The sequence below is a fragment of the Cetorhinus maximus genome, chromosome 3 (assembly GCF_964194155.1).
Source record: "Cetorhinus maximus chromosome 3, sCetMax3.hap1.1, whole genome shotgun sequence".
Lineage (NCBI taxonomy): Eukaryota > Metazoa > Chordata > Chondrichthyes > Lamniformes > Cetorhinidae > Cetorhinus > Cetorhinus maximus.
The window spans coordinates 45,455,051-45,470,307 of NC_135881.1; the positions used below are offsets into that span (position 1 = coordinate 45,455,051).

The 15,257-nt window shown below is 42.7% G+C and overlaps 1 protein-coding gene across 1 annotated transcript in view; it reads left to right on the plus strand.

Annotated features, from left to right (window-relative positions):
- The first annotated feature begins 202 nt into the window (after window positions 1-202).
- odad2 (outer dynein arm docking complex subunit 2) overlaps window positions 203-15,257 on the plus strand; it is a 388,707-nt gene continuing 373,652 nt past the window's right edge. The window contains exons 1-3 of the mRNA XM_078535576.1: window positions 203-286; window positions 888-1,123; window positions 2,080-2,240. Of these exons, the coding sequence (XP_078391702.1) occupies window positions 212-286; window positions 888-1,123; window positions 2,080-2,240 (472 nt within the window). The 5' untranslated portion in view covers window positions 203-211. The remainder of the gene's footprint in view (window positions 287-887; window positions 1,124-2,079; window positions 2,241-15,257) is intronic.

Genomic DNA, 15,257 nt, shown 5'->3' on the forward strand with positions numbered 1-15,257 from the left:
ACTTTGTTTTACCCTTGCCATTAGATTTAACTGGTAAACTTTCTGTCACAGATAATCTCTTACACCATGGGTGGACCTGCCTGCACTGGTCTCAGCCGGTTTACAGTTGCAGCCGTTTTTATTCCCTTTGCCCCAAATCGGTCTCGCGACAGTAAGAGACCGGCCGGTGTTTGGAGCGGTAGCTTAGCAACAGCGGCGCCCGCTGATCCCCATGGTAACCGCTCACCGCCGCGGCCGGACGGGGGAAGCCTGCTCGGGCATTTTGCGGGGTTCTACGTTAAACAAAGTGAGACTGTCATCTGCATGGCGGTTGGGTGTTGGTTTGCTTTTTCGAGCATGTAGGGTTAACAGTGGACCCCCCCTCCCGGGGGAGAGGGCTGGCTCTTGGTTCCCGGGGTTTTCCTGCGGGGCCTTTTTCCTCCAAAGCCGCTGCGCCCAGCGCCGGGCCGACCGTGGCCTCTGCTAACAGTCAGACTTGTCCGTGCGGGCAGCTTAACATTTCTAAATTTATAACTTAATTAGTTGTTAGAAAAGGGGGCGGTGAGAATGGACACCATGCTGAATTGATCCTCAACGCTGTGGTCTTTAACTTTAAAACATTTATATTTCTTTCAAAAAGCATAAAATCACTTCGATATTGTAGAAAAGTAAAAAGTAAGTATTTGTTGTATTGCACATTTTAATGGGACGCTTTTGCTGCTGATCCTTAAGAGTTGATTAGATGGAAGAGGACAAGTGCGTCAAGCTATCTCATTCACTTCACTCGTCCCTTGGATGTTTGGGCATCATTTATTTATGTTTATTCTGTTCAAGTAGGAATGGTTTGAGAAAGCAAGTTCTAACAATGCCTTTGGTCCTGTATTAACTTTGCCCATGTCTCTTTGCAGTCACTGATCGCCATGGGTGTAGCGTTGACTCGAGCAGCTCAGTGGACGGCGGCTGGCATCGGAGTCGGCAAGTTAGAATTTACTCCTCTAAACGTCTCCCTACTGAACAACATTATTAAATTTGTGGAATATGTTAGTTCCAAGCACCCACAAGAAGCAGCCTTAATGTTTCGGGAAGCTCTTGAATGGAAGTCAAATTTGGAGATATCCGCTTTTGGGGCAGATTATCAAATCAGGTGGGTTCCAGAGTAATTAGATTGTGTGCTGCTGCTGTTATACCGACAGAGTAAGGTGATAATGTTGACTTTGCGGGGGATCTGGAAGCTGTGGAATTCCGTTAAGAACTGTAGTTACTGGGATGCTGGTGGGGTGGTGGATATAACATTTGCTAGTATTTAATAGATATGGCACCTGATAAAATTCACTCACAACAAATGAAACATAAATAATTAATTGTAGTTATAATATGCTACAGTTGCAAGCATTCCCCTGTTTATCTGAATTAATTGCGAACATTTCGGAGATTAAGGACCAAGATTTCTGTTCGTTTCCCCTTGGAATCTATTTTGACTTTTGTCCTTTTTATGCAATTCTTCCCTATTTACATCTCAACCTTTTCACTGTCATGATCTTGTTTAATTGCAACGGGCATTTTATTTAAAATATTAAAACTGAATAGTTTCATTGACAAAATTGAAATAGAAAATATACAATGAAGATCAGTGTGATTATATTAAGAGTTTAATTTTTTTTACAAGGTCAAAATTGTTTTGCTTTCCCCATAATTTTTAAACTTTTAAGGATTCCTTATGCACCCTTTAATCCGGTGCTTTTGCCTGGTGCCTTTTTCCAGCAGATGATCTCTCATATCTGGTTTATTGTCATTTTTGAGCCAGCTGCCAAGGATACATTTAAGAGTGGTTATGGTTAACATATACTAAACGCTAGATTGTGGATCTTAATATATAAAAGCTGGGTTTTATTGATCTCAAATCAGACCTCACCATTTTAACAATCTAATAATGGTAATTATCTGGAAACTATTCTGTAGTTTGTGCAAAATATTAACTGCTCATGTCATGAATCCTCTGATCACACAACTCATTGCTCAATTAGATCATGAGTGGGGTGAAGAAAGATACAGAATATGCAAGTTTTTATTTTATTTAATTTCCTTTCCTTGTCATCACAGTAAAAAAACTGTTGTATCAAAAGAAAACATGGATGGAAACCCGTTGCTGATTTTTGAGGCTTCTACTGGTGTCATCAAAGTGTCGACTTTTAACCAGCTAGCCAAACTGCTAGAAATAGCTCAGAAGGACAAACTGAAGGAAACACAAGTTTGTCTGGAAGGTCAGTTTTATTCAAAAGCTTCCACGTTGTAAAAGTTATATTAGATGTTCTGCCGTATTTAATAATATCAATATAGTCCTTATAGGAAGTATTTATTTTTGAAACTAAAACCTTGTTATTTTGGCATGACTAAGTAATTAATATAGTGAACTTCTAAAAAGGTTTTGCAAAAATTAAGTGTCGACTTGAAAATTCTGGCAACAATAATCTGACTTGTAGGATTTAAAGCTCATTCGTCAGCAATACAGTAATAATTGCAGCACCACTTGCTATTAGAGTGGGAATACTGCAGTTTTCACAAATTAGCAAATTTGTTTACTGTCCAGCAAATTAGGATACACAATTATGAGATAGTTGCCTTTTTCATGAAGGGCTTTGGTAAGATAAATAAGGAGAAACTATAGTGCGGAAGGTGCATGATTAGATGGCACAAATTAAGCTAATTGTTAAAAAAACCAAAACGAGATAAGGAAAAAACTGGACAAAGAGTTATGATCTGGAATGCACTGCCTTGAAAGTATGGTGGGAGCAGATTCAATAATAACTTCCAAAGGAGAATCAGCTAAATACTAATAAATAAAAGGGGAGAAAATTACAGGGTTACAGGGGAAGGGCCAATTGCATGTCTCTTTCAAAGTGCCAACACAGAGGTGATGGGCCAAGTGGCTTCTTCTGTGCTGTATCATTTTGTGTTTCTATTAGTTAAGTTGGTGCCTTGACAACAACCTTTATTTGTGTTAATGAATGCTATCAATTGAAAACTAACCCGGTAAAGGAAAGAAAGAACTTGCATTTACAAAGCATCTTATGACCTCTCAAATGCTTCACAGCTAATTAAGTACATAGTTGTTGGGTGTAAATGGACAAAAATAAAATGATATCCTATCTGACTGTGACAAAGGCAAACAATTGCTCCTCATCCTTAATGCCTACAGCTTTTGCGTGACCTGCTCTGGGGTCAGTGACAAGTGGGGAGTTTGACTGGTGCAGTATTCCTGTGGCTTGGGAGGTTTCTGTCCCCCCGAGCTCGCCTTTGGACACCTGCGTTACAGTATGACAGGTGTACGGCCCCAGTCAAATATTGACACAGTTGATTACACCATCCTCTTCCAATACCTCTCCGCCATTGTCCAGCTGGGTCGCTGTTCACTCCGTGGGTTCCATTATTATCTGTCTAACCATAGCCAGAATTTTGCTTGCAATGGTTTCTCTTCCCATTCCACATAGTTACCTCTGGTGTCCCCCAAGGATCTAACCTTTGGCCCCCTCCAATTTCTGATCTACATGCCGCCCCTCAGTAACATCATCTGAAAACACGTGTGTTTTCACATGTATACTGATGACCCCCAGCTTTACCTAACCAACACCTCTATTGACCTCTTCATTGTTTCTAAATTGTCAGACTGCTTATCCGACATTCAGCACTGGATGAACATACATTTCTTCCAAGTAAATACTGGGGAGACTAAAAGCATTGCCTTCAGCCTCCACTCTGAGTTCTGCTCCCTAGCCACTGATTCCACCCTTCTCCCTGGCAACTGCCTGAGGCTGAACCAGACTGTTCATAACCTCTGACATATTTGATGCCAAGTTGAACTTTCAACCACATATTTGCACTATCACTGAAGTTCCTATTTCCACCTCTGTAACTTTGCTGACTGTCCCTCCCACAGCTCTTTTGTTGCCGAAATCCTCATTTATGCCTTTTTTACCTCTATACTTGACTATTCTCATGAACTCCTGATTGGCCTTCCACATTCTATCTTCTGTTAACTTGAGGTCATCCAAAACTCTGCTTCCCATGTCCTAACTCACACCAAATCCCATTCACCCATCACCCCCATGCTTGCAGATGTATGCTGGCTCTTTGTTAAGCAAAGCCTCGATTTTAAAATTCGCATCCTTATTTTCAAATCCCTTCGTGACCAAGCTTCACCCTATCTCTGTGATCTCCTCCAGCCCTACAGTCTTCTGAGATTCCTAGCTTCTTAAGCCTCCTTGATTTTAATTGCTCACCATTGGTGATCATGTTTTCAGCTGCCTAGAGCCTAAACTCTGGAATTCCCTCCGTAAACTGCTCTACCTCTCTACCCTGCCTTTCTCCTTTAATACACTCCTTAAAACCTAAGTCTTTGACCAAGCTTTTGGTCACCTGACCTTATAGCTCCTTAGGTACTTCAGTGTCATATTTTGCTTTATGATGCTTCAGTGAAGCATCTTGGAATGTTTTATTATATTAATTGCTCTATATAAATGCAAATTGGTGTTACGGAAGGTTGAGGAGGACGGTGTTCACAATGGAATTCGTGTGGATGGAGCTCTGCTTGGTATTAAGTAACATGTAAAGATTTTAAACCTTCAGTCTCAGCTTAAAGTGGCAACCTAGGAGGTTAATAAAATTAAAGCAAGGGCTGATGAGAGTGGAGGAGGATTTCAGTTTCATCCAGGCTTCAAAGGCCAACTTTATGCCTTCTGATTATTTTCTGCCCTTTCATGTTTGCAGTTTTAGAAAAGTATATAGCCAGTTTTTTTTTTGTGTACAAGTGTAGATGTTAAGACTAATATGCACATATATAGAAAAATAATGCACAAAGAAATACAATTCGCCATGTTATGTCTGCACTGCTTTACCATCATCCAGTCTTGGATGAACTGTAGTTTCCTCCACAAATTGCTGCTGACTCAATTTTTGAAGTGGTAACAGTTGATGAGGGCAATGCTGTTGATGTGGTTTACATGGACTTCCAAAAGGCATTTGATACAGTGCCGCAAAACAGACTTGTGAGATAAGTTATAGCTCATGGAATAAAAGGGACAGCAGCAACATGGATACTAAATTGGCTGAGTGTGAGGAAACAGAGAGTAATGGTTAATGGATGTTTTTCGGGCTGGTGGAAGGTTTGCAGTGGAGCTCCAGAGGGATCGATATTGGGACCTTTTTTTTTCCTGATATATATTAATGAGCTAGGTCTTAGTGTACAGGAAACAATTTCAAAACTTGCGGTGGTTACGAAGCTTGGAAGCATTGTAAACTGTGAGGAGGACAGTGTAGAACTTTAAAAGGGCATAGACAAGTTTGTGGAATTGACAGATAGGTGGCAGATGAAGTTCAATACCACCTAAATGTGAGGTGATATATTTTGGCAGGAAGAATATGACAAGACAGTATAAAATAAAAGGTACTACTTTAAAGGGGGTGCAGAAGCAGAGGGACCTGGGTGTACATATGTGTAAGTCATTAAAGGTGACAGGGCAGGTTGAGAGAGCAGTTAATAAAGCATTAGGTGTTCTCGGCTTTATTGATAGGGGGATAGAGTACAAGAGCAAAGAGGTTATGATCTCAGCTGTTAGACCTCAGCTGGAGTATTGTGTGTGGTTCTGGGTGTCGCATTTTAGGACGGATGTGAAGGCTCTGGAGAGAGTGCAGAAGAGCTTTACAAGAATGTTCCAGGTTTGAGGAACTTCAGTTATGAAGATAGATTGGAGAAGTTCAGACTCTCAGAGAAAAGAAGGCTGAGAGGAAATTTGATAGGGGTATTCAAAATCATGAGGGGACTGGATGGAGTAGATAGGGAGAAACTGTTCCTACTCATGGAAGGATTGAGAACGAGAGGGCACAGATTTAAAGCAATTTGCAAAAGAAGCAAAAGTGATATGAGAAAATACTTTTTCACACAGCAGGTGGTTAGGATCTGGAATGCACTGCCTGAGAGTGTGGTGGAGACAGGTTCAATAGAGACATTCAAGAGGGAATTAGATGATTACTTGAAAACAAACAATCTGTAGGTTTATGGGGAGAAGGCAGGAGGATGGCACTAAGTGAATTGTTCATTTGGAAAGCAGGTGCAGACACCATGGGCCAAATGGGCTTCTTCTGCACTGTAACAATTCTGTGATCTCAAGCCGAATGATAATCTTGGTTTCCTATTTGACCCTGAATCGAGCCACTGACCCTTTATCCCCTCCATCACAAAGATAACCCACTTCCAGCATCAACTAGCTGCCTGCACCTCACCCTCAGCTTGTTTACTGCTGAACCCCTCATTCCTGGCTGTGCCACCTCAAGACTCAAGTAGTTCAATGTTCTCCTGCTCAGCCTACCATCTTTAACCCTCTACACTTCAGAATTTCTAAACCTCCGCTATCTATTGCATATGCTGTATAAAGACCCACGTGCCCTTCCCTTGCTGATCTATATTGCCTCCTCGTGCACTTTGCGTTTTAATCTTTGTGTTTAAATCTTCCAGAGCCCCACCCATTTTTTAAAACTCTAACCTCATCTAGCACTTGCCCCCACTTCCATGGACCTCTGGTTGACTCAGTCCTCTTGTGTATTCTTTAATCCCTTCATTCCACCATTGGTAGACTTTGGCTTCAGATGCCTTTGTCCTGTGCTTTAGAGTTGCTTCCAGAGTCCCCATCTCCTACCCCTTCTTTAAGACCTGATCAGTAACCCCCATCTTTTGCTAAGTTTTTAGTCACCCATTCCAGTACATGGAGCCCTTTTGATTTGTGCTTCTGTGAACTGCTTTTGGAAATTTTCTATGTTAAAGGTACCATTTAAATGCAAAGATAAAAACAAAATTTTGTGGATGCTGAAAATCTGAAATAATAGCAGAAAATGCTGGAAAAACTCAGCAAGTCTGGCAGCATCTGCGGAGAGAGAGAAAGAGTTAATGGTTCGAGTCTGTATGACCCTTCTTCAGACCTGCTGAGTTTTTCCATTATTTTTTGTTTTTACTCCATATAAATGCAAGTTGTTGTACTGGTGCAAACTTACAAAAACTTGGCAGATGGACTATAATGTGGGGAAAATGTGAGATTTTGCACTTTGGCAGAAAGAATAGAGGAGCTGAATATTAAATGGAGAAAGGCTGCAGCACAGAGGGATTTGGGAGTCCTTGTGCTTGAATCTCAAAAAGCTAACACAAGTTCAACAGGTAATAGGGAAGGCAAATGGAATATTGGCCTTATTTCAAAGAGAATGGAGTATAAAAATAGAGAAGTCTTGCTAAAACTATACAAGGCACTAGTTAGACCACACCTAGAATACTGTGAACAGTTTTGGCCCCCTTATCTAAGGAAATGTATACTGCAATTGGAGGCATCCAGAGAATGTTCACTAGGTTGATCCCGGGTAGGGAGGGATTTTCTTATGAGGAGAGGTTGAGTAGAGATTGGGACTGTACTCATTGGAATTTAACAGATTGAGAGGTGACCTTATTGAAACATGTAGGATTCTTAGGGGGCTTGACAGGGTAGATGCTGAGAGGTTGTTTCCCCTTGTGGGAGAGTCTAGGACCAGAGGGCGTAATCTCAGAGTAAGGGGCACCCATTTAAAACAGAGATGAAGAGGAATTTCTTCTCTTGGAGGGTAGTCAATCTGTGGAATTCTTTGCTGCAGAGGGCTGTAGAGGCTTGGTCATTAAGTATATTCAAGGCTGAGCTAGACAGATTTTTAATAAGGGAATCAAGGGTTATGGGGGGAAGGCAGGAAAGTGGGGTTGAGGATTATCAGATCAGCCATGATCTCATTGCATGGTGGAGCTGACATGATGGGCCTAATGGCCTACTTCTACTCCTACGTCTTATGGTCTTCACACCAAATCTATCTATTCTTAGTATGAACACAATGTGCATGCTCGATTTTTCTACTGGCTACTTGTTCTTTATTAGTTACTATTTGACTCTTTCACATTTAGCCAATTGGATATTTAAAAGATATAAGCAATAAGTTACGTTGCCAATCACTAATTTTCAACCAGTGGACATATGTGTTTCCAGGTGATACCCTGAAGTGTAAGTTTTATGGTACGGTGGGCGGAATCGCCCCAGATTTGCACTAAGTGCGGTAGCTGGAGGTCAAAACAATGTTTTACCCGTCAGCCGCAATGGCAGGTTTCCATGCCATATCATCCTAAACCTGTCGCATTAGTTATGCATTCCCGGGAAACACGCCGTTTCCATGGTTGGAGGGGGCTCTCATTTGTCCGCCACACCATCACCTCACTGCTTTGTCATGCCTGGTGACATATTTAAAATCCAGCCCCGCGCACACATCTCAGTGCTCCCACCTCACGACTGCTGCAGGGAAGATGTCCACGAAAGACAAAAAGACTGCAGCCCTCGGGTTTAGTGACGCATCACTGGAACGCCTTTTGGACGCCTGCCGCAATGTCCCCTACCCCCCCTCTGATCACGGGATGGGCAGCAGTGTGACCAACCAGGCTTGGGAGGCGGTGGGAGTGGTGATCAGTGCCAATGCTGCACAGAAGAGGGTGGCTATCCAATACAGATAGAGGATGAATGATTTTGTCCATGCAGCCAGGGCATGGCAACCACCTCATCACTCTAAACTCTCAGACTCAAGCCCATCACACATTCACTGGTATCTCTCTCACTGCCTACTCAAGGGACATCGCCACCCATTCTCAGACACATACCCTCACATGCTCATTTGGCTTCATCTCCTCTGGAGATTGCCTCCTCAGCCCTCACCATCTTGAGGCCACTTGCACAGATCAACATGTGCCCCCACACACACCCTGGGTTACCCTCCTTCCCCAGCCCTTGTCCTGCAGTCTCTTCCCTTTCCTGAGGCCAGTTCTCCCCCTTTGCCAAGCAATCCCTAGCACTGCAATCATGGAAAAGCCACCCTCATATGGCTGATGTGGTAGGTAGAGACCTGCCTTGAGCCTCCTAAAAGTGATGTGGTGCTGCCTGTGAAGTCTGACGCTGATGACTGCAAGTGCTGACCAAAGCAAGCTAGGCAAATAAACCTTGAAGCCTGAGCGAAGTGCAGCCCACCAGGTGCATGTCGCTTATGTGCTGCTGTGAAATGCGTTAGTGTGTTTTCCCGCCGACGTGGGCGGACAATGTGACGGGGGTGGGGAATGATTCTGGCGGGCAGGCCTAATAATGATTTGCTGATGTATTACAATGAGGTTCTCGACCAATGGTGGGCCATGTTCTCTGCCATCGGCGGGCTGAATAACCTGGTTTCAAGTTGAAAAACCAATCGCACCATATTGTCCGATCACAGCCCTGAAACGCCCAACGCCGGCGGGCACGGAAATTCCCTGCCAGTATCTTTGAAAAGCATAGGCATGATGGGTGCATATTATATGTAAGGCTTGATTATATAAATAACATTAATAAAATAAAAAAATAATGAAGTTAACCAACTTCAGCAATTTAGTTGTTAATTTTAATGTGTTGAATTCCGAAACAGAGATTTTCGCATTTAAGATGGGAATAGTATAGAATGCATATTCTGTTATACAAGGTTTGCCTATGTTCCACTTAATACTTTCACCAAATCAGTACAATGCATAAATTTGATATTTTCATTCAGTTGTCCATCCACCCTTGTGACTGAGGACATTACTTGCTGGTTAGTGGAATTTTATCCTGAACCTCATACATCAGTGTAATTCTAATCACAGCATCAGGTAATTCAAGTGCCCTTAAAAGTTGAAAATAAAGATTTGAACAAAATGCTGAAGTAAAAATATTTTGCAAAGGAACTTTCATGGAAACAGTTAGAGAATCAGATTTCTGACACATTGACAAAAATTGCACAGCAGTATAAATAACTTACAAAGGTTCTTTGACAGGCTGCATTTGAAAAGCCGAAAATGAAAAGTAATTGTAGTAGTTCAGTATGTAAAATACACCATCATTAACTTTGTTTTGGATCGTGCTTATTTTATGCCTTGAAAATGTATCTCCCTAAAATGTGGGGTAATAGGCAAACCAGAATGAATTAATTAACACTTGGTTGGCCTTCAATGACAATGGTAATGATGCAGTAGATGTGGGAATCAGTACTTTTATTGTGCTATGTTATGAACAATGTATAATTTTAAGTTGAATTTGTGCATATATTTGTGTGTTGAGAAAGATAAAATGATTTCAGTTCATTTACGTTTTGTTTATGAACTTTGGTACCTGGCTGTCTGGATAGCCTTGCGACTAAAAGGTCAGGTCTTTGGCGTTTGTTTGTGTATATATTTTTAATGAGGTCTTACAACCCCTGAATTGAAAGGGGTTCAAAGTTCAATGATTCTAAAGACAAAACACAAAGTGGAAAAGCTTTACTGTTGTCAAGTGATAGTGATCCAGGAACACAGACACAGGAAAGACAGGAGTTGAGAGAAGAGAATTCAGTGTATGTCAGAGAGAGAAGATAAGGATTTGAAGCTCTCTAAGAAGAAAAAAGAAAACTACAAGACTTGTGGGACAGTAGTTAACTGAATAATCAGTTATGGGACGCAGTAAAGTAATCAGTTTAGAAGAGGTGCTACTGGAAGATTGAGTTTAGGGAACTCATTTGTTTGCTCTGCGGTTGAAGAAACAGTGAATTTAGAGCCTGGTATTTGGATATCTTGGGGAGAGATACGAGTTGGGTGAGAAGCATCAAGTGAATGCTCAGGAATTCACCGGAAGAAAACCAGTTGCAACTATGCCAGTCTCAAGTGAGAAGCCTTTGTGTCAAGCTAATGGTAACCCTTCAATGGTTTGTGTCTGTAAAGATACCTGGGCTAAAGGAATAGTGGGAATTTGAATCATCATCTTGTGTTTGTATTGAGATCTTTCCAACCTCTTTCTGTCTAGTGTAATATAGTTCACTTTTCTTGTTTCAATAAATATTTTATTTGTATGAAAAGTTCATCAGCAGACTCCTGTGAATTTGTTCAGTAACTTACCTCCACATTTCTAAAAAACAAGTTAGGACCTATCAAGCCAGGTTTCACTCTGGGATCTGATTTGTCCAGTATTAACATTAGCTGGATCATAACAGCTAGAGTGGTTGATGCTGTGTATAAGGACTTTTAAAATGTGTTCGATAAATTACCCCATTATAGACCTGTTAACAAAATTGAAGCATGTGGGTTTAAAGAGGCAGTGGCAGAGTGGATGTGAAATTGGTTAAGGGACAGAAAATCTGTAAAAATGGTGTACAGTTTTTCTGACAGGTATAATCCAGTGGTTTTCTCACAAAAGGCATCATTTCAAAGTTTGCAGATGACTCAAAACTCAGAAATGTAGTGAACAGTTAGGAGGATACTATCAAATTTCAGGAGAACATCAATGGTGAAATGAGCAGATGCATGGCAGGTAAAATTCAATGGAGAGAAGTGTAAAGATGCATTTCAGTAGAAATAATGAGGAGAGGCAATATAAACTAAATTGGCTAACTTTTAAAAGAAATGCAGGAACAAAGATCTGGGGGTATATGTGCACAAACCTTTGAATGTGATGAACTGAGAAGATTGTATTAAAAAGAAATCATATGGGATCTTTGGCTTTATAAACAGAGGTTTAGAGTGCAAAATCATAGATATTATGCTGAGCCTTTAGCAATCTGGTTACGTCCCAGTTGGAGTGACAGAAGGGTTGGTAACGAGAGAATGCAGATTTAAGGTAATTAGCAAAAGAACTAGAGATAGGACCATTCACTAAATTATTTAAATCAGACTCGCACTATGTAATTGGGAGCACAAGTTAAAATTAACTACTGTGTGGGTTTCCTAGAGGTCTGGAAAAAAGAGAGAGGCGGAAGCAGCCTCCGCAAGTTAAGTACCTTTCTTCCAGCGCTCTTTTTGAACCAAGAGGATTAGGATGCCTCAAGGATCACAGTCTGCCTTTTTCTCTCTCCATCCTTCCAGTTGACAACCATCCCACCAGCTTCGATGTCCACCCTTTAAAACATCAAGGGGTACAGGGATAGTGCAGAAAAATGATGTTGAAGTTGAAGATCAGCCATGATCTCATTGAATGGAGCAGCAGGCTTGAAAGGCTGAATGGCCCACTCCTGCTCCTATTTCTTATGCTCTTATGTCCTTAGTTGTTTTCCTGCCCCCGCTACTGCACCCGACCCAATTTCTAACCTTCATCATTCACCTGCTGCAATGCCTGATCTGTTTCCCTCCGCCCGCCGTGATGTCTGTCCTCTCTGCCCATGATTACATAAACATAATCTCAATCTTGCGCCCCCCCCCCCCGCCCCCCCCCCCCACCCACCCAACATGGCATGGCAAATCCGCTTCCAGGTTCAAGGTCCATGGGACCTGGCTCTACTCCTTTCTGTCCAAAGATAGCTAAGTGAATCTCCAATGGCTTTTTAAAATTCTTTCATGGGGTATGGGCATTGCTGGCTTGGCCAGCATTTATTGCCCATCACTAATTGCCTTTGAGAAGGTGGTCGTGAGCTGCCTTCTTGAACCGCTGCATGTCATGTGATGTAAGTACATCCACATTGTTAGGAAGGTAGTTCCAGCGCTTTGACTCATAGACAATGAAGAAAAGGCAAAATAGTTCCAGGCCAGGATGGTGTGTGGTTTGGAGGGAAACTTGCAGGTGGTGGCCCCATGCGTCTGCTGCCCTTATCTTTTGAGGTGGTAGAGGTTGTGGAGTTAGAAGGTGCTGTTAAAGGAGCCTTGGTGATTTGTTGCATGCAGCTTGTTGATGCTACATGCTGTGTGTCAGTGGTGGAGGGAGTGAATGTTTAAGGTCATGGATGGGGTGCCAATCAAGCAGGCTGCTTTGCCTTGGATGGTGTCAAGCTTCTTGAGTGTTGTTGGGGCTGCACTCATCCAGGAAAGTGGAAAGTATTCCATCACACTCCTGACTTGTGCCTTGTAAATGGTGGACAGGCTTTGCAGAGCCAGGAGATGAGTTACGTGCCATGGAATTCCAAGCCTCTAACCTGCGCTTGTAGCCACAGTATTTATATGGCTGGTCCAGTTCAGTTTGAGGTCAATGGTGACACCCCGGATGTTGATAGTGGGGGATTTAGTGGTGGGAGTGCCATCGAATTTCAAGAGGAGATGATTAGATTCTCTCTTGTTGGAGATGGTCATTGCCTAGCACTTGTGTGGTGCGAATGTCACTTGTCAATTATCAGCTCAAGCCTGGGTATTGTCCAGGTGTTGCTGCATAAGGACATGGACTCCTCCAGTATCTGAGGAGTCGTGAATGGTGCTGAATATTGTGCAATCATCAGAGAACATCCCCACTTCTGACCTTACGATGGAGGTAGGGTCATTGAAGAAGCACCCTAAGATGGTTGGGCTGACGACACTACATTGTGGAACTCCTGCAGCGATGTCCCAAAACAGAGATAATTGGCTTCCAACAACTACAACCGTCTTTCTTTGTGCTAGGTATGACTCCAACCAGTGGATAGTTTTCCCCCTGATTCCCATTGACTCCAGTTTTACTAAGGCTCCTTGATGCCACTCTCAGTCAAATGCTGCTTTGATGTCAAGGGCAGTCACTCTCACCTCACCTCTGGAGTTCAGCTCTTTTGTCCATGTTTGAACCAAGGCTGTAATAAGGTCAGGAGCTGAGTGGCCTGGCGGAACCCAAACTGAGCATCGGTGAGTAAGTGCTGCTTAATAGCACTGTCGATGACTCCTTCCATTACTTTATTAATGATTGGGAGTAGATTGATGGAGTGGTAATTGGCCAGGTTGGATTTGTCCTGGTTTTTGTGGATTATCCACTAGCACTTTTGGCTGAAGGTGGTTGCAAAGCTTCAGCCTTGTCTTTTGCACTGATGTGCTGGGGTCCCCCATCATTGATGGTAGGTGTATTTGTGGAGCCTTCTACTCCTGTTAGTTGTTTAATTGTCCACAACCATTCACAACTGGATGTAGCAGGACAGCAGAGCTTAGATCTGACCCTTTGGTTGTGGGATGGCTTAGCTTTATCTACCACATGCTACTTCTGTTGTTTGGCATGCAAGCGGTCCTGTGCTGTAGTTTCACCGAGTTGACACCTAATTTTTAAGTATGCCTGGTGCTGCTCCTGGCATGTCCTCCTGCACTTGTCATTAAACCCGGATTGATACCCCAGCTTGATGGTAATGGTAGAGTGGGGGATATGCCAGGCCATTAGGTTACAGATTGTGGTTGTATACAATTCTGCTGCTGCAGATGGCCCATTGTGCCTCATGGATCCCCAATTTTGAATTGCTGGATCTGTTTGAAATCTTTTTCATTTAGCACCAGTGATAGTGTCGCACAACACATTGGAGGGTATGTGAAGACAAGACTTCATCTCCACAAGGAACATGCAATAGCCATTCCCACTGATACTGTCGTGGACAGGTAGATTGGTGAGGATGAGGTCAGTAGGTTTTTCCTTCTTGTTGGTGTTCTCACCACCTGTTGCAGACCCAGTCTAGCAACTATTTCCTTTAGGACTCAGCCTGCTTGGTCAATAATCATGCTACCGAGCCACTCCTAGTGTTAGACATTGATGTCCCTCACTTAGAGTACAGTTTGTGCCCCTGCCACCTTCAATGCTCCTTCCAACTGGTGTTCAACATGGAAAAGTACTGATTCATCAGCTGAGAAGGGGCTGTGGTAGGTAGCAATCAGCAGGAGGTTTCCTTATCCATGTTTGACTTGATGTCATGAGACTTCATGGGGCCTCCAGTCCATGTTGAGGACTCCCTCCTGTTTACGTACCACTGTGCTGCCACCTTTGATGGATCTGTCCTGCCAGTGGGACAGGACATATGCAGGGATGGTGCTGGAGGTGTCTGGGACATTTTCTGAAAGGTATGCTTCTGTGAATATGACCATATCAGGCTGTTGCTTGAGTAGTCAGTGGGACGGCTGTCTCAATTTTGGTACAAGGCACCCTGATGCTGTAAGGAGGACTTTGCATAGTTGACAGGGCTGGGTGTGCCGTTGTCATTTCTGGTACCTAGGTCGATGCCAGGTGGCCTGTCTGGCTTCATTCCTTATCAACTTTTCTGTAGCTGTTTGATACAACTGAGTGGCTTGCTGGGCCACTCATGAGTTAACTACATTGCTGTGGGTCTGGAGTCAAATGAGAGCCAGACCAGGTAAGGATGGCAGATTTCCTTTCCTAAAGGACATTATTGAACCTGATGGGTTTTTATGACAATTGACAATGGTTTCATGGTCACCAATACTGAGATTAGCGTTTAGTTCCACAGGTATAATTGAATTTAAATTCAGTAACTGCCATGGTAGGATT